This window comes from Nelumbo nucifera, chromosome 5, assembly GCF_055504915.1.
Source record: "Nelumbo nucifera cultivar China Antique chromosome 5, China Antique-T2T, whole genome shotgun sequence".
Classification (NCBI taxonomy): Eukaryota; Viridiplantae; Streptophyta; class Magnoliopsida; order Proteales; family Nelumbonaceae; genus Nelumbo; species Nelumbo nucifera.
Window position 1 is genome coordinate 18812806 of NC_142653.1, and position 19180 is coordinate 18831985.

Sequence of the window (19180 nt, forward strand, 5' to 3'; positions counted from 1 at the left end):
AAAATTTTCTGTTACCTATAAAAAAAAATCTAGCTTCCTTCATCAAGGTTTCATTTTTATGTTTTATATATTTTTTTATCAGTAACTCCCTTCTATACTGTTAGCATTTGCACAAGGAATGTGCAAATGTGAAGTATTGGTTGGCATGTGACATGATGCAATTTGAAGTTTTTTATCTTTCTAAAATATTGTTCCAATGGACAGATCTATCTCCCTTCTTAAAGTTATCCTTTAAATAAAAATAAAAGAGTAGAAGCAAGGTGTGGTTTTGGAATATTGCATTAGAACAAAGAGTGAACATTATTTATGTTTTTTTTTTCTAAAAAAATTTAAGGTAACCTTCTGGAGTAAATTTAGGGGTTAGGAAGTGGGATACTGTAGTGGAACAAGTCCATGTGATGAGAGTATAATCTGAATAGGTCATCTCAATTGTTTTCAAAATAATAGACGGATAATAAGGCTGTGGAAAAAATAAAGGGTATTGAGGATCAAAGAGGATTTCATGCATGAGTTGATTGTTTTTTCAAGGAAACTTATTCTTTCCCCTTCAAACCATGGGCTTTTCTACAAAGGTTATTTGTCACAATCATGTTAATTTGTATTTATTTCTGCAATTCTTGTAGTTATGCTCTTCTTTTGTCTTTATTGCAGAAAAGCTTTTCATGTCATCCACATTTGTACTGAAATGGCACCGGTGGTGTCAGTTGGGTCTTTGGGATCATATGTGACTGGCTTGTCTTGGGCACTGCAAAGAAAGGGCAATTTGGTGGAGATTATTTTACCCAAGTATGTTCAACCTTGTTCCCTGATTGAAACTCAATCACATAGTTGTGCTAATTTTAAGAATCAAATTGTATCAACCATCTTAAATGTGGAGGATTAGAAGGTATTTTATACTTTACCATTTTAGTATTATTTTAAACCATATCATTTGATTTAAATGGTCTTGTTTGGGGGGGTTTGATTATAAATTGATAGAACTTTGGAGAAACATTTGATGAATAATTGGTTAAAGCTATCCATTACATAAATGGATGTGGGTGCCTAAGTTATAATGAATCTGTCATAGTCCTCTCTCTAAAGAATTTTCTAAGATGTGATAAAGGGAGATGATGGGTGAATTGTAAAATGGGAGAATGATTTCTTATCTATTGAGAGGTTTAATGAACAAGTACGAAATTGGTCTTTATATTGCTCTGTCACTTTGTTTACTTTTTTTAGAATGATTTCTTATCTATAATAGTACTTGAGTTAATTATAAGAACTGTTGTGTTCTATTTTGTTTATGATTATTTAATTATTTTATAATTTCATATTTACAAAAATGTATTTTTTATTTTTAGAATTTAACTTCTATGCTTTTACATTTTAAAGTATGCAATGTATTTAAATATTAAACATAGTAGTTAATTATTTTATGTTCTTATCTACTAGCCCCTACATTTTAACTTGTATATCTTAAGCTTATTTCTTAATATATGGTTAATTTAAATTTTAATTGATATTACTAAATACACATGCTTTTTTATTACATGCCTTTTTACTCATCCAATAAGTTCACCTTTTGTTCTAGATTATAGGAGTGGATGGGGTTCTCTTGCCAATACTAACTGTTGACCTAAAACATGCCACATTCTTGACATACTGTTTTACCAAATTTCATTATGAACTTGTGAATGTATATCAGCTCCAAGAGTTGCAATTAAACTTCTTGTTTTTCCCTTGATATCTTGACACATGATTTAAGTTGAAAATGAAGTTTCTAGGTTACAATAGTTCTCTTTGAAACAGGTATACAAGCCTGGACCTAGATCAAGTTAAAGGACTACGCAAAGTTGAGGCAGAGTTCTATTCATATTTCAATGGTCAGTCGCATGGAAACAGAATCTGGACTGGGTGAGTACTAGTTCTCCTTTGTGCAATCTAAATGTGTGTGTGTGTGTGTATCTTCTCTTTCTAATTTTAGGGGAGAAAAAAAGATGGAAACTCTGTTCTTACTTGGATTATGCTTCATCACTATATTAATCATTGTGCTGATTTCACTTTTTCTTTTTTATTGCCCAGTGTTGTATATGGTATTGGGGTTACTTTAATTGAGCCAATATTCTATTTGGGGCTTTTTAACCGCGAGAAGATCTATGGTTACTCAGATGACTTTGAACGGTCAGTACATTTATCTCAATCTTTTAGTGACTAAATACCTATCATGTGGAGCATAATTTCATTTGTTTTATTTGAAAGGTAAGATAAAAGTTACCTTACCTTTTTCAAAAAAGAGAAAGGTAAGATAAAGCTTTATTAGAACCAACAAACAAATAGTACACAACAGCTCCCTAGCCACACTGAGATTGGCCAGGAAAGCTGAACAGATTACAGACTCCAAAAGGATTGGGATCTTAACAACTCGGTTACATTCAGATTTTTGAACTCAGCTTTCACATAGACCCAAGAAATCAGTTTGCTAACAACAGTGTATAAGGTCCTCTGAACTCTTCACTTTGTTACAGAAGATTCTATTGTTTCTTTCAGTCCAGATAGACCAAAGAACAACAGCAGGGACATACTTCCAAACAAGCTCTCCTTTTTTCTTCAGACCTTGAACATTCCAACAGCACAACAATTCCTTGACTGATTTCGGCATTACCCAACTTAACCCAGCAGCACTGAGAAAGTGATCCCACACCTTAGAAGTGACAACACAGTGAAGACTTAGGTGGTCTGTAGTTTCAGGTAATAGACCATAAGACTGATCCAGAATCTGCAGGCCCCTTCTCTCCAGATTTGATCTAGTGAGACACTTGTCTAAAGTCATTGCCCAAACCAGAAAGTTTTGAGGGGGGGGGGATTCCAGATCTGTTTCCAAGGGAAATCTGAAAGACCAGACCTGCTTAGCTTAGCTTTGAGACCAAGGATCAAACTGAGAAGCACTCATCGCCATTCCATTTCCAACACCACTCATCCTCCTTGCTTTAATCAATTTCCTGTCTCTGTAACAGGTTCAGCAACTCCAAAACTCCACCTAACTCCCAACCAAACAGATTTCTTCTGAAATGAGGAGCCCAAACAATTGAATATTCAGTAGAGATGTAGGAATCAGCCACTGAGGCATCTTGGTTGGCTGCACACTGGAAGAGGAGAGGGAAGACCTCAGCCAAGGAGCTGTCCAAACACCAAGGGTCTTTCCAAAACTTTAACCTGTCACCTTTCCCTATCTTAAAGCTAACCCCTTCATAAAAATAGGGAAAACATTTCATGATTCCATTCCAGATAGAGCAACCCCAGTTTGGAAGGGGATATTGAGAGCATCAATCACCCTGAACTTAGTTGCAATAAGGCTTCTCCACGAAGTGTCCCTTTCAGTGCCAAATATCCAAATCCACTTACTAAGGAGGGCTGTATTAAGCACCTTTAATTTTCTGATTCCCAGTCCCCCCCTTCTTCAATAGGAAGACAGACTTGCTCCCACTTAATGAGGTGGATTTTCTTTTCTTCTTCCCAACCTCTCCAAAGGAAATTTCTTTGTAAGAACTCTATCTTTTTGGCAATTTTAGCTGGGATCGGGAAGAGGGAAAGGAAATAAGTGGGAAGATTAGGTAAAGTGCTTTTTATGAGAGTCACTCTACCCCCACTAAAAGATATTTAACTTTCCAAGAAGAAAGCTTTCTCTCTAACCTTTCAATCACAGGGTCTCATAATGCAATCGATGTACACTTTGCCCCCAAAGGGAGACCCAAATACTTAACAGGGAGAGAATCCACTCTACAGGCCAGCACTCCAGCACACTCCTCCAAATTTGCAACTTGATCCATTGGGATGATCATATTCTTGCCCAGATTCACCTTTAGGCTTGAGACCACTTCAAACCAACAAAGAATTCCAAGTAACACCTCTAACTGCTCAGGATCAGCATCAAGGAAACAAAGAGTATCATCTGCAAACTGGGGAATATTAACTTTTTCCTTTCCCGGAGCAATTGCAAAACCTTCCCAAAGCCTGGCCTCAGCCATCCCTTCTAGCAAATTGGATAAGGACATCCATAAGGCAAATGAAAAGGAGAGGAGAGAGGGGGAAGAGATGCATACTTAAATCCAATTTCTCCACTTTTGATCAAAATTCATCTTTTCCAACACAAAGTCCAGAGTCCAGACACCTCTAATTCACATGTCATAAGCTTTTTCAATGTCCAACTTACAGATTAGGTCAGGGGAGTCTTCTCTTTTTTCTTGAGTCAATAAGTTCATTGGCAATGAGGACCAAATCAAGTATTTGCCTCCCCGGAACAAAGACACTCTTTTTTTTTTGAATTAAAAGTTGACGAACAAAAGCATTCTGATTTCTTGAAATCACACTACTCAAGACTCTATCTCTCAGCCAACACTTTTGCCAAGATTTTATAGAAACTATTCAAGAGGCTTATGGGCCTGAAATCTTTTATGTTTGTAGCCCCTTCTACCTTTGGAATAGAGTAGTAAAGGTAGCGTTTAGGCTCTTCTATTGTACTAAGGCAATAGAAGACCCAAATCTTTGCCCTTGGCCCTACCTCTTCAGCCCTGTCAATCTCTTCTATTGTACTAAGGCAAGCTCCTTTTTTTTTTCTTCAGTTTCCAAGGTCAGACTGTTTTCCACCTTCCAAATATTTGCCCTTTTCTTGACTGCTGCCAATTTCCTTGCAAGAACAAAGGAGCTGGTTCCATCCACATGCAAATCACACCAAACAAATTTCAGCATAGGGATGAAACCTTCATCTTGATACCATGCATTTTTCAAGTTTGAAGGGTGTCTTGACTTTCTCTCTACCATCATAGAGCAACTGGATGGGGATGTGGTCAGATAAAGTCTTGGGCAGTGCAATCTGTCTAAAATCCGGGAAAATTTCTTCCCAACTGGAGGACACAAGAAATCTATCCAGCCGTACTAAGGTAGGATTCTCTTGATTATTTGTCCAAGTGTATTTGGCTCTCACTAGGGGAAGATCCTTAAGGTCCAAAGTGCTTACAAATTCAGCAAACATGTTCATGGATCTTGTTCTTTTGGTCCTTGAATTTTTTTTTTTTTTTTTTGTTTTTTCATCTATAGAGAGTCACATTGAAGTCTCCCCCAATAACCCATGGATAAGTAAGGGAACCGCCCAAATCTGCTAACTCCTCCCAGAAAGAGGCCAATTCTACAACGTTGGGAAATATGAAATACATAATGGCCACTATCATGAGAAACACAATGGCTCCTAATGACTTTGAAAATTTTAATACAAACTAACTATAACTAGACAAAACAAACTACTAGGCCAGACCTACCAAATATGTAATTTACCAAATTAACCCTGCTATCTAAAAACACAAAAATACATAAAAATGTCAGAGAATTCCAATTTTGTTTTTTTTCCTCCTCCATTACCCAATTTCCAGGACCAATTTTGGACAATGGCCTTTCTTTACTAGAACCTAGTTGGTTCAAACATGGCAGAAATAACCTTCTTGGTGGCCTTTACTGGTGTTTATTATAAGAATCTAATTGGAGGCCACAAGGTAAGATTCAAGCCTTCAAGGTATCCTGTTTGAGAAAAAAGTACCTAGAGGTCACCTTGTATTGTTCCTCAATTGTGGTTATATCAACATGCCTTTTCGCAATTTGCTGGTTTTAGCTTCACTTTTTCCTTTTTCTTTATCCTTTTTTATTTGGAGGGGGATGTTGGAAGTGTGCAAAAGTTGTCATGATGTAATATGTAAAAGGCTAAAAGCAAAAGGGTATATGGAAATAGGATCTTTGTATAAGGGCTTTTTATGAATTACCCCATGAAGGGTAGTCATGTAATTCGCCTAAATGTAAGCTGGGTCGTCATGGGAAACTTTTCTGGAGAATGATTGTTCATGCTGGTATCTGGTGTATTTGGGGGGGGGGGGATGGAACAGGATAATTTTCAAAAGCCAACCTATCTCTTGGGAAGATCTCAAAAGGAAAGTTTTTCATCTTATTACTTCCTGGATGTTCACTTCCCCGCTTCTCCAAGGTGTTAATCTAAATCAGTTGAAATGCAATTTTTTTGAGATATTTTGTTCTCCAGATCCTGCCCACTGATTCCAGCTTCCCTCTGATCCAATGCCTTGTTCCGATGGACGTATGGGACCAGCTGGGATTGGGGGGAATATTTTCAGATGCTAGAGGAAACCTTGTGCGGGCCTTCAGTGGACCTGTTGTCTTTGCTGACTCCTCTGAAGCCAAGACTAGATCTCTCCTCATTGGTTTAAGGCTGGTCAAATCTCTTAATGCCAAACTTCTGCTGGTGGAAGGAGATTCAAGGAATGTGATTGGTTGGATCTCAAATTCTGACTGGGGCCCCTGGAGATTTAATCATTTTCTGAATGAAATCCGGGAACTCCCCCTTGAACTCTCTTGCACTTTTAGATCAAGACTGAGGGAACTGAACTCTCTAGCTTATGCTCTTTCTAAATCGGGGATAGATAGAAGTGAACTGTACTTTACCTTTGTAGTTGTTTTGTTGGGGTCTTTTTGTTTCTTATACATCTTTCTTTTTGAGTAGAAAGTTACCTTTTCTCAAAAAAGAGAAAAAAAGTGCTGAAGGATTCTCAACCCCAGTCTGAGTCTCCTCTCTTCTCTTTACACATTTTGCAAGGATTGGATTATATTTAGTTGTTTGATGTAACATTATGATTTACTTTAGAGTTGAGATTCTAATTTGTGCATTTCTGTGAAAGTATTATGTTGTTTTGTGGTTCTTTTTCATAAGTTGCAGGCATTAAATATTTCTTACTATATCTTCTAATTGGATATTTCTTAGATCCTTGCAGATTTACTTACTTCTCTCGTGCTTCCTTGGACTATCTTGTAAAATCAGGAAAGCAGCCCGATATTTTGCATATACACAATTGGGAAACTGCTATTATTGGGCCACTTTTTTGGGATATTTTTGTTAACAACCAGGTACAACTTGGTTCCCTCCTTTCTTTTGATCACCTATTGCCTCATTAAATATGACTGTGTAGCTATTGTGTGGAATTAAGACCTTCCTGCCTCAGCTATGCCTATAGATTGATATCTTGGTAAATTCATAGTGCTTCACCTAGTTAAGGTTCTACCTGTAGCCTTTTAAATCCATCCCCCGCCCCTTCTATTACTGTAAGTGTGTAACTTTATTACTTGAAGAATGTTTGGGCACGAAAGTTGGTGTTTGTGGTGAAACTGCGTTCTGTCAAAGTCATGGTCATGGATTTTGTTTTCTTTTCTTCAGTGCTAACAGAAAATAATAAAATAAACATAGGAGAAAAAAGGAAAGAAAGGCAGTACAACATGGTTAAAACACAAGGTCACAAGCTTGATCTGTAATGTAAACCATTTCTTACCCACTCAATTGATTTCAACTTAACTCAGCTTTAAACCCAACCATTTGAGGTCAGCTACATGAATCCTCTTTTACTGTTTTCCATCAAGAGCCATGTTTTCTGTCAAATTATAATTCCTTAAGGCTTCGTTTGGGAAGAGTGCAAATACAAATATGCACAGTTCATACACAATTACACATGGGCTCCTTTCGTATTTGCACTCTTGACTCTTCCCAAATGGAGCCTAAATCATTTTTTAGAACTTCAGACCACATCTTCTTCTGTTTTCCCTTGTGCTTTTAGAGCACTCTACTTGCACTAATTTACTTGTACTCACTGGTCAGTCACTGGCTGTTTGTGTACATGGTCAAACCATCTCAATTGATTCTTGTTCATCTTATCACTAATTGGAGCTACTCCTAAGTCTTCTCTAATGGGATCATTTCTGATTTTGTCCTTCACTAGTCTTGCAACTCTTCCACTCAACATCCTTATGTTAGCTAAACTCATTTTTTGGAATATTTCTTGATTGCCCAATGCCCAACACTCTGTCCCATATAGTAATGTTGGTCTTCTAAATGTATTGTAGAACCGTCTTTTTAGTTACATATATATGCCAATCATACAGCACATCAAGTCCGCCTCTCCACTTCAACCAATTGATTCTATGGCAACATCATCTGTAATTTTTCTCTCATTATGGATGATGATCCAAGGGACTGGAACTGGTTAGTTGTGAGCATCTCCTAATGTCAATCTTAATTGCACCACCTTGTTACTAATGTTTTTACTAAATCACAATCAATGTTTTAAAACGTGGAGGTGTGATGCGAGATGTTTCACTGCTTGGAGGCATGATGCATAGTTCAGAAATGTAAGAGGTGTAAACCTCCCAACCTCAAGGAGGCTTACACCTCCTTAAGAGGAGGGGGATAAGGAGGAAGGGGGAAGAGGAGGAGGAATGAGAAGAAGAAAGAGGATCTCTTTTTTTTGTTTTTTTACATGAAAGACGTATTGCATTAAGAAGAATATAACTATGGATAGAATTATGAATTTTACCATTTCATAAAATTTCTCACTTAGAAATGGGAGGGAAAAAATATGACTCAACATTTTTTCATCTCTACAGGGACTGGGAAGCACCAGAATATTGTTCACATGCCATGGCTTTGGTTCTCAGGCAAGCATTTTCTCTTTTTCTGGTTAATAGGCATCTCTCTGATCTTGTTATTAATCTTCTATCTACCTAATATATAGGTTGCTCATAGATTCCTTGATATTTTAGTGTCTAGAGAAACCAGATAAGCTAGCTCTGTGTGGTCTTGATCCTTCTAGACTCCATCGTGCTGACCGACTGCAAGATAACTCTAAGAGACATCTTGTCAATATTTTAAAGGTATGCATATCTACTTGCTTGTGAATTTTCCATTGTTATGAGAGAGGGAGGGGAAAAAGACTTCTGGTTAAAGTTCCTCTTTTTACTCATCCTTGTTTTTGCTTTTGTATTTGTTTCTCTATGCTGTTTGATACCTGGGCCTCTCTTTTTGTTGGGGTTGTCAGTGCTGTATTCTTCTTATCTTTGTTCTTCCATTTTCTCTTATTATTAGCTGGTAAAAAAAGTTGCCATTGGTGTTTTATTCTTTTAATTACCAATTGGTAAAAGAAATTGCCACAACTGTTTTGATCATAATATTGACATATGTCTGGTTCCTTCATTTTGTTTGTGATTGCTGGTGCTTGTATATTCTTCATACTCTTCCTAATATATCCTTCCTGTGTTATTGATCAATGAAAAGAAAGGTTTCTATACTGTCCTACTATTGGATGCTATACTATACTGATCTTCCTGGATGAAACCTTCATTTCCTCCATTCTTCTTATTCTTCAAAGAAAAAAGAAAAAGGAAAAGAAAAGCAGATATTTGTACCTCTCAAAAAGTTAAAACTTGAGATCATCTTAGTAGTAAGCAATGTGGTTAATGTACAAGTGATCTAATAAAAAAATGTGGTTAATGTACAGTATGGGATTAAGAGAGTTTTTTCTATTGATTGGTAACAAGCAGAATTTTATTGCTTTATGAGGAAAGAATTTTTGCAAGTATGGAACATGTGATCAGCACCGCTGGTTAGGCTTGTAATAACCACCTTGTCCATGAGGTTGGAATAATATTTGACATATGCTTGCAGTTTATTTAACTTTTTTCTTACCAAGTATATTATGTTATTTTGGCTCTTATTAATAAAAAATATTTTGATGATACATAAAGGTGAAGGTAATAACGAATCTTTAGGTAATTAACATCTATCCAAGAAAGCAGAACAAAACAAAAATTATAAAAGCATATTGCTTGCTCTTTATTTATTTTATACTCTTCTTGGTATTGTTTGTGCGTTGTCACCAGCCCAGTTCGTACAAGAGAAAACACAAGAGAACATAACAGAATTCTGGGGTGTCTAACTGAGTGGATCGACCCACACCCCAAAGAGTCCAAATATATATATACAATTACATAAAAACCCTTATAGGATTAAAGAAGAAAAACAAATAGTATACAACATACAAATGGGCTGTGATAATACAGTACAACATGAGGACTCTTGACACTCCCCCTCAAACTGATGCACATTCTTAAGCATCAGTTTGCTTACAAGAATTAAGGCCTTGTTTGGCATCAATTCTGAAAATTCTGATTCTCAGAATTCTCGTCTAGAGAATTTTGTAGATGCATTTGGCACATTCATCTAATTCTTGTTTCTTGGAAACAAGATCACACATTTTACTACACCTAGATCGGATCATCCTTAATTCAACCAAAAAGTGGAAACAACTCAAAAAGCAATCACTATTACAGAGTACAAATTTGAAACCCCCTTCCTTTTAGCAACTTCATTCATTAAACAAGATGAACCAAAACGTTTACAAGCAACTCTCTTTCACAAGTGCAAGTTAGAGTGTGTGGGGTAATTGGTTGTCTTACTAGTACCAGAACCCAATAAAGTTGTCCCACAAGAGAGCAACAATGGTGAACACAACTGGCAAAACAATTTGGCTTCTATAATTGGATAGAGAGATACATTCGTGCTCTTCTCTGGCAAAGATGTTGGCAATGGAAATGAACGGTGGCTTTCACGCTGCCATAGCAGAATCCCTTGCCATTGATGAAGTAGCATGTCTTGGTGAAATTGAGTGGAACGACATCCCTCATTGTGCTGGTGGTCCAATTGTGGATCGATCGTTTTCGTTGCAAGTTCATCTGGTTCTTGTTGTACACAAAACTGTGAACAGGGGAAGTGCAGGACTGGGTTAATTAATAATGAAATAGCTTGAATCAAAATCACTAATAAGCTGAAAGAAAAGGCCCAAAAAATATTGATTTTTCATGGATTTTTTTTTTTTTAAATTTGGAGAGCATAGATTTTCATGGGTGGGTAAATCGAGCTTGGACGGTTGAATTAAAAACCAAAGCTCTGTGGTGAGACAAAGAGAGCCTGAGTTGCAAGTTTCAACACGCTCTGATTCAAAACAGAATAGCATGAGACCTGACACCATGGAATTAAAACAAAATAGCAACATGTTGAATTAAAAAACCAGTGCTTGATGGTACTTGGTTTTGATTCAAAACAAAACAGCTCCAATACGTTGAATTAAAAAACCAGAGTTCGACAGTACTAGGTTTTGATTCAAAACGGAATAGCAAGACCTAGCGCCATGGAATTGCTTCCTTCTATCGCTTTAGCAATAATGCCATGGAATTGTTCTCGAAAAAATTAAATACTGAGTATCAAGCGAAGATATCCATTGAAAGCAAGAGGATGAAGGTGATTATTCGGTTTAGGGCTCTTTCACAAGAGCTTTTTTGTGTTTATGGTAAAATACTAAAATGCCCCTGATTTCACGTGCAAAAGCAGCACGTGATAGTTAATTTATAAAGGAAATGAGATTTTCTCATCCTTAGAAGTGAAAAAATATCACTTAAAAGAAACGTGCCTTCAAATGAAAAATTCCTTTGAAAAACATATCAATTCTCTGTTGTAGGTAAACGTAAACACATTCTACTTTGAAGAATCGCTAGAAACGGTTCTCCGGAGTGATGCCAAACAGGGTGTAAGTGTTCAGAGGCAGTTTGTTGTTTCTTGCATTTCTAGGAGATGATGGAATCACCCATGAAGACATAGACCGTCAATTGGAGAGGAGAGGACAAAGAGAACAGTCCTGTGATAAAGTACCACAAACATAGCAAATAATCCGGTGGACAACAATCAAATGAGGTTGACAAGAGGCAAAAGTAAATTGACTAACAACCTGAATTGCATGAGAAGTATCAAGACGAGTCATGGTGAGATATATAAGAGACCCTACAAGTTGTCGATAAATGGAAGCATTAGTGAGTAAGGGACCTTCTGACTTAGACAACTTAACATTTACATGGTTTAAAATGTCCCTTATTTCCCTAATATTTCCACGACATATTTCCATTTCCATGGGTAGCAATATGAAATTTACCGGAATCGACATTTTCCCAATGAAGACTGCCAACACTATGTGGAGTACTAGAGATAGTTTCCGATGACATATTTCCATTTCCATTTCCTGGGTAGCAACATGAAATTTTACTAGAGTTGACATATTCCCCAGTGAACACTACTAGTACTATGTGGAGTACAAGAGATAGAATTATAGCATAAGTTGGTGAGCACTACCGGTACTATGTGGAGTACAAGAGATAGTATTATAGATTATTTGGTTTTTGCTTGTGTAATAGATTATTTGGTTGATCTATTACAATCATTTACATTTTTTTATGAGTTTAAATTTTGTTTTAACTCATTCTACCATGAAGCTCTAAATCTTAAGCTTTACAAGGCAACTTCAAAACATATTTTTTGTCTACAACCTTAGTTTCTTAGCTTTGTTTAATGATTTGGAACAAGATAATAATTTAAAAAGCTGTGCCTATGCTTCTTTTATCATTTCATAAAATATTGTTCTATATTTTGCATATTTTACAATGTTTCCACCATATCTATAATTTTTACAATATTCCCGTACGATATTTCTGACATTCCCGACACGTTTCTCATATTTGGATGACCGACATTTCCACTAATATCGACATTTTAAACCTTGAACATTTAGCTCTAGGGGGTATCAACCTACTTATTATCAGTAAGGCCTGCTAGCTTGACAAGATCAGATGCATACTTGTGTTGGCAAACAAGGTATCTCCGATGACTCCTTTGGACTTCAAGTTCTAAGAAATAGGTAAGAGGACCCAAATCCGTCATGTGAAAGGAACTGTGAAGTAGTAATTTTAGTTCTTGAATTCCTCGAACATTTCCAGTCAATAATATGTCATCCACATATAAGAGAAGAATTGTGATACCTTGAGGCCTTTTTCGAACAGAGAGAGAATGATCAAAAGCACTCTGACTATATTTAGCATCAACAATGACATCTCAGAATTTTTCAAACTATGATTGAGGAGCTTGTTTCAGTCCATATAATGATTTCTTCAATTGGTAAACAAGAGAAAGATCATTACAGTACCCAGTTGGAGGTTTCATATACACTGTCTCCTTGAGATGCCCATGTAAAAATGCATTTTTCATGTCCAAATGATAGATAGACCAAGAGTGTGTAGCTGAGAGAGCTAAGAGAACTCGGATGGTAGTGATTTTAGCCACGAGAGCAAACGGCTCCTCATAATCAATACCATACTCCTATGTATGATTATAACCTTGAGCCACAAGACGAGCCTTATACTGATCTAGGGAGCCATCTGATTTCAACTTAATCGAGTAAACTCATCTACTCCCAATCATAGAAGCCATCTGAAGGAGCTGGTACTAAGTCCTAAGTGTCATTCTCATGCAGGGTCTGAATCTTTACGTCCATGGCATCTCCCCACTGAGGCCTACAACTGGCTTGCTGGTAAGAAAGAAGGATATCTGTGGAGGATAAGACAACACAAAAGGAGTTATGATTTGATGGGAAATCAATCGGTCAAGTGGTTGAGAAACACAGGTAGAACGACACAAAGGAGTAGAAGGAGCAATAGAGGAATAAAAAATGGGAGTATCACTTATAGGGGTAATGATAGTAGGGGTACTGAGACTGATTGAAGATCTAGACCGGGAGGAAGGGGGGTCGTAGGTGTAGGAGATGAACCACAGACTCGCTTTCGAGAGAAGACAAGATCTTTCACAACAGATGAAGATGGAGTATCCTGTGAATCAAAATCATACAAGATAGAAACAAATGGTGCAGATAGTTTGGCAACTCCAAAAAAGAAAGTAATATGCTCAAGGAAAACTAAATTCCAAGAAATACGAATACGACGAGTAGAAGGATTATAACAAAGAAACACTTTGTGATTAGGACTATATCCCACAAATGCACACATAACAGATTGGGGAGAAAATTTAGAACACTCACGAGAGGGGAGATGTACAGAGCATACACATTCAAAAACATGAAGATTAGACAAATTTGGAGGGAAACCAAATAATTTCTGATGAGGAGACATGTTAGAAAGAATAGAAGAAGGAACACAATTGATAAGAAACCCGACTGTATTGGCAGCCTCACAGCATTGAGAACATGTCCATTCTTACGTTCTGCCACATCATTTTGGTGAGGAGTGTTAGGATAGTTCCGTGGAAATTGTATTTCATGGTTCTTCATGTAGGACAAAAAATCTCCATCACAGTATGTGATTCTTGAGAGCATGCGATTCTTCTAGGAAAATGGTTGTGGAGATTGCCAATGGAGAGGGACAAGTTGTGGGCAAGGGTGATAGTTAGCATTCATGGTCTTGCGGTGGATGGCTGGGATTTTGGGATACAAGGGCTTCATCTTGGAAGTCCATCTATGATGTTCTACCCCTCTTTTTACCACACACCAGGTATTGTTCGGGAGATGGAAACCATGTTAAATTTTGGGATCATGTTTGGGTGGGCAGTGAATCACTAGGAACACAATCCCTTCTATTTATACCATTTCCAACCGTAGGTAGGAACCCATCTCTTGCTTTTTGGCCTTGCCTAATTCAATTGGGATTTGGGTTTAAGAAGAGGGTTACATGACAATGAAATGAACATTGTCAATGACCTCCTATAGAACTTGGAAGGGGTGTTTTTGGAAGGTAGTAAGAGGGATAGGAGAATCTGGACCCCCTCGCCCTTAGGTACTTTCTCTTGTGGTTCATTTTTTCAACCCTTATTCAATCAATTGAAAGCCAAAGGTCTTCCTTTCCATTCAAAGAAATTTGGTGTAATCCTATTCCTCCCAAGGTGGGTGGCTTGTGTTGGGAAATGTATTTGGAAAGAATTAATACTTGTGAGCTACTACAAAGAAAAGGACCCAATTGGTGCCTTTCCCCTCACTGGTGCTCCCTTTGCAAAATCAATGGTTAGAATTGCTATCACTTATTAATTTCCTGCCCTTTTCTTCTTCAATTTGGGAATGGTTCCTTTCTTTGTTTGGGTGCAGGTAGAATCAAGGTTTCAAATATCGTATCTTTAAAAGTCTGATATGAGATACATTGGAAAATCGGTGGTATCATCTTTTTTCCACCGTATCGGGGCATATCGATAGCGTAGCGACTAATACGCTACAAAAAAGATTCGGCCAAAAACTGAAAAAAAGGGGGGAAAGCAAGCTTCTTTACCTTGAAATAAGCCTTCTTTCACCCCCCAAATGACTCTAAAATTCCAAACCTCATTCTTAGAGTGCTAGATATGCAAAAATTTGCAAGAAACAAGCATGGATCATTAATCTTTTTCAAAGATTTTTCAAATTTTGAAAAAATATGGAAAAAATAAGTAAGTCTTTTCATTTTTTTATAATATCTTGTGATTTCTTTTTTTTCTTGAACGTTTAAATTTATGTTGATCTACATTTCTTGCATTCAAAATCACAATCCTTTTGTGTTATGAGCAAACCTATGGAAATTTCATGAAGATATTTTGGAAAAATATAAATTAACAAAAATTTTGAAAATGTAATTTTTTCTCTACCTATAAAGACTTAATATGTTTTAGATCTATGGATTAATTGAAAAATAAATAATAATTAATTATATTTTATCATTTGATCACAACGATTGAATATGTTATAATTCTATGGATGATCTCTCATATCCACAGAGCAGTTGAAAATCTTTAATAATTACTTTTTTTTATTTTTATATTTTTAGAATTTAAAATAAATAATAATTAATTAAATTTTATCATTTGATTATAATTCTATGGATGATCTATCATATTCACAAAGAAATTGAAATTTCTTCTTTAATAACTAATTTTTGAATATATTGTATAATGCTTCTTTATTTTTTATAATTTTTGAAAATAAAAAATAAATAATCATTATTTAAATAATAAATAATTATTAATTATATTTTCACTTAGAAGTTGTGCCAATGCATGCTTTATGGTTAGATAGGAGAGTTGGGTTTTTTCCCATCCCATAAAACTTAAGAATTTTAATTTATAAATTATGCTCCTAGACCATATGGTTTTACCATGGCTTTCTATGAAGAGTGTTAGCACATTATTAAAGAAGAATTGTTTGAGGTGTTTAGGGAGTTTGAAATCAACCATGTGATTAGTTGCGGAGTTAATGCCACTTTCTTAGCTCTCATCCCAAAGAGATCAGATGCCAAACACCCTAAATATTTCAGGCCGATTAGTTTGGTGACTAACATCTATAAGATTGTGGCAAAAGTGCTTTCTTTAAGGATTAAAAAGGTCCTTCCGTCTCTCATTACTCAAACCCAAGGTGTTTTTGTCCAAGATAGGCAAATTATAGATCTGATCCTTATAGCAAATGAATGTGTGGAGGAAATGAGGAGATCCAACAATCAAGGTTTTATTTGTAAGCTGGACATTGAGAAGGCCTATGACTCAGTGGATTGGGATTTTCTATTAGAAGTGCTAAGGAAATGTGGATTTGGGGATAAATGGTGTAAGGTGGGTGAGTGGATGCATAACATCTTGCCAATTTTCAGTTCTAGTTAATGGAGGGGTCAAGGATTTCTTCCCAACATGTAGAGGGCTTAGGCAAGGAGATTCTCTTTCCCTCTTTTTGTTCACACTTGTGGCAGATGTGCTCAGTAGAATGATTCTAAAGCAGATAGGGAAGGGTTAATAAGAGGTTGGAGGATAGGCGGGAATAATGGTCACGGTGACTCATCTTCAGTTTGTTGATGATATCATCATCTTTTGTGAAGGGTGAGACTTAGGGAGAGTGAGGAACCTAAAAGATCTTATTAAATTCTTTGAGTTTGCTTCAAACCTATCGATTAGCTTTGACAAAAGTTGTGTGGTGGGAATCAATTTGGAAGATTGGGAGGTAGAGGCTATAGCGGGTTCTCTAGAGTGTTCCATGTCTGATTGACCTTTAACCTACTTGGGCCTTCTGTTAGGAGCTAACCCAAAAGAAAGTCGGTTCTAGTATCCAATTGTGGAAAAGCTTGAAAAGAGGCTGGCTGCTTGGAAAAAAAAGTTGCATTTCGATAGAGGGTAGAGTGACCTTAGGGTGACACTTGCTAGTCTTTTGGTTTATTTTCTTTCTGTATTCAAGATACCCTCAAGGGAAGCCAAGAAGTTAGAAAAGGTGATGAGGGATTTCTTGTGGGAGCCAGGGGAAGAAAAGAAGGATCACTTGATTAGGTGGGAGATAGTCAGCAAGAGTAAGGAAGAAGGGGGATTAGGATTGGGAAATCTAGTTCTTAAGAATGAAGCTTTACTAGGGAAGTGGCTTTGGAGATGGCCATTAGAAAGAGAGAGGTTGTGGCACAAGGTTGTGAATAGTATTCATGGCTGTTTGCAGAACGGTTGGGATGCCGGGGTATCTCGACGTGCGACTCTTGCAACACCCTGGAAGGCCATTCATGGAATTCTACCCCATTTTCTCAATCTGGTCAGGTATGATGTTAATTCTGGACACAATGTTCTTTTGATATCTGATTTTTCTTGATATTTGGGAAGAAAAAATGTACTGAATTCCTTTTTAGGCATAAAAAACTACTTGAAAATTTCTGTAAAAATTCTTAAAAACCAGGTAATCCAAGAATGACATAGCTAATGGAGGTTGAATAAACACCTGCTAATTCTGAATTATAGTAAAATTCTAAAATGCCAAACAATATGCTAATGGAGGTTGAATAAGCAAGATGATAGAAATTCCAAAATGCCAAATAATAAACAAAAACTGAATGAAAGAGGAAATAGAATTATAGTGAAATCCGGATGGACCTAAAGTTGATTAACAAATCTGATTACTATCAACATCTTCATTGTTGTCCAAACCTTCTTCTTGTTTCTCTGGTGTCATGTTCTTGTGAATAATGAGAAAGGAGAAGATAGAAGAAAAAGAGGAGTATAGATCGTTGGTCTAACAAATACCACCTGGTAATTGTGTCTCTTTCTAATGAGATACCCTTTAAATTTATCCAAAATAACAAGAAAACCCCCCAATGAGGCTGATATTATTATTAAACCCCTGACTATATATTTTCCTGTTAAAATAACTCTTCCTCTTAACAAACTAAATATTCCAACAAGAATGGTTTACTCCATATGCTGGTAATGTTGGCTTACTTATGCATTAGTGCTAATTCTGATTAAACATAATGGGCTCAATGCATCATTTTTCTGTGGATTTGAGAGTACATTGTGTGGGATTGTTTTCTTGAAGTTTTTTGTTTAGGTTTTAGTGGCTTCCTTATTCTTGATATACTTACAGGTTTATCTCAATATACATATACACATATGTTCTAGAAGTGAAACTGGATGATCTTAAGTTCATGAATGTTGAATTGCAAAATTCTGAGAAAATGGAATTCCTATTGCTGTATCTGCTCTTAATACATGTATGTGCTAGAGTTAAGATGGTTGGCAATTTTGATATGAATTTCTGTTCATGAATTTGCAGGGTGGAATTGTGTACTCTAACAAAGTTGTGATGATGTCATCAATCCACTCCAAAAGCAGGATTATTCGAAGTCTGAGTCATGGGTTGGAGCCCACCTTATCCATCCACAAGTGAGCAACATGCTTATGATACTGTTCCTTTTCCAGTGTGAACTGGAAAGGAACATGGCTTCCTATATATGAAATACTTTAAGGCTCATGTGCTTGTGTTCTCATACTAATATATTATAGCTATTATAAAAAACAATCATTTTTATTATCAGTTATATGAGAAACAGTCATCAAATCCTTACTGGTTCCTTATCATTTACACGTTTTTTTAGGGAGAAATTGTTGCTTGCTCCTTATGGACTTGATGACACTGTATGGGATCCTTCTAAAGACAAACATCTTCCAGCAAAGTATTCAGCAGATGACACCAAGGGAAAAACTATTTGCAAAGTTGCATTGCTGCAGCAACTGGGCCTATCAAGACATGCTTCTAGTTCTACAACTGTTGTGAGTGTTTCACAGAAAATCGTCTTTACTGATAAATTCCACCCTTTGATCAACTAGTGAAAGTATAATACTTGGTTCAAGTCATGAAAAAGGAGTACGGAATAACAATAATAATTGTAGGAATGTTTTGACAATAAATCCTTTTGGAACCTACCTCTAGGATACCTGCTGTAATTTTATTTTTTCTACATGTTGCATTATTTTATGAACATTGACATCATTTTTTAACATAGGATCAGTGTTATCAAGGCACCATATTAGTCATTGATTAGTTAGTTCAGGGCCATACCTACTGCATCACTGAAAATAAAGTATACATGTATGATTCTTTTTTTAATTTTTTTAAAGGAAATGTACATTGTATTAACTGAAAATAAAGTATACATGTATGATTCTTTGTACAAAGAG

General features: G+C 36.3%; 1 protein-coding gene across 3 annotated transcripts in view; it reads left to right on the top strand.

Annotated features, from left to right (window-relative positions):
• LOC104595585 (UDP-Glycosyltransferase superfamily protein) overlaps nt 1-19180 on the top strand; it is a 54402-nt gene that overhangs the window by 9425 nt on the left and 25797 nt on the right. For all 3 annotated transcript variants that reach the window (XM_010256365.3, XM_088887435.1, XM_088887434.1), the window contains exons 7-14: nt 652-786; nt 1792-1896; nt 2065-2163; nt 6807-6939; nt 8467-8517; nt 8623-8733; nt 18276-18385; nt 18598-18772. In XM_010256365.3, coding sequence (XP_010254667.1) covers nt 652-786; nt 1792-1896; nt 2065-2163; nt 6807-6939; nt 8467-8517; nt 8623-8733; nt 18276-18385; nt 18598-18772 — 919 coding nt within the window. The remainder of the gene's footprint in view (nt 1-651; nt 787-1791; nt 1897-2064; nt 2164-6806; nt 6940-8466; nt 8518-8622; nt 8734-18275; nt 18386-18597; nt 18773-19180) is intronic.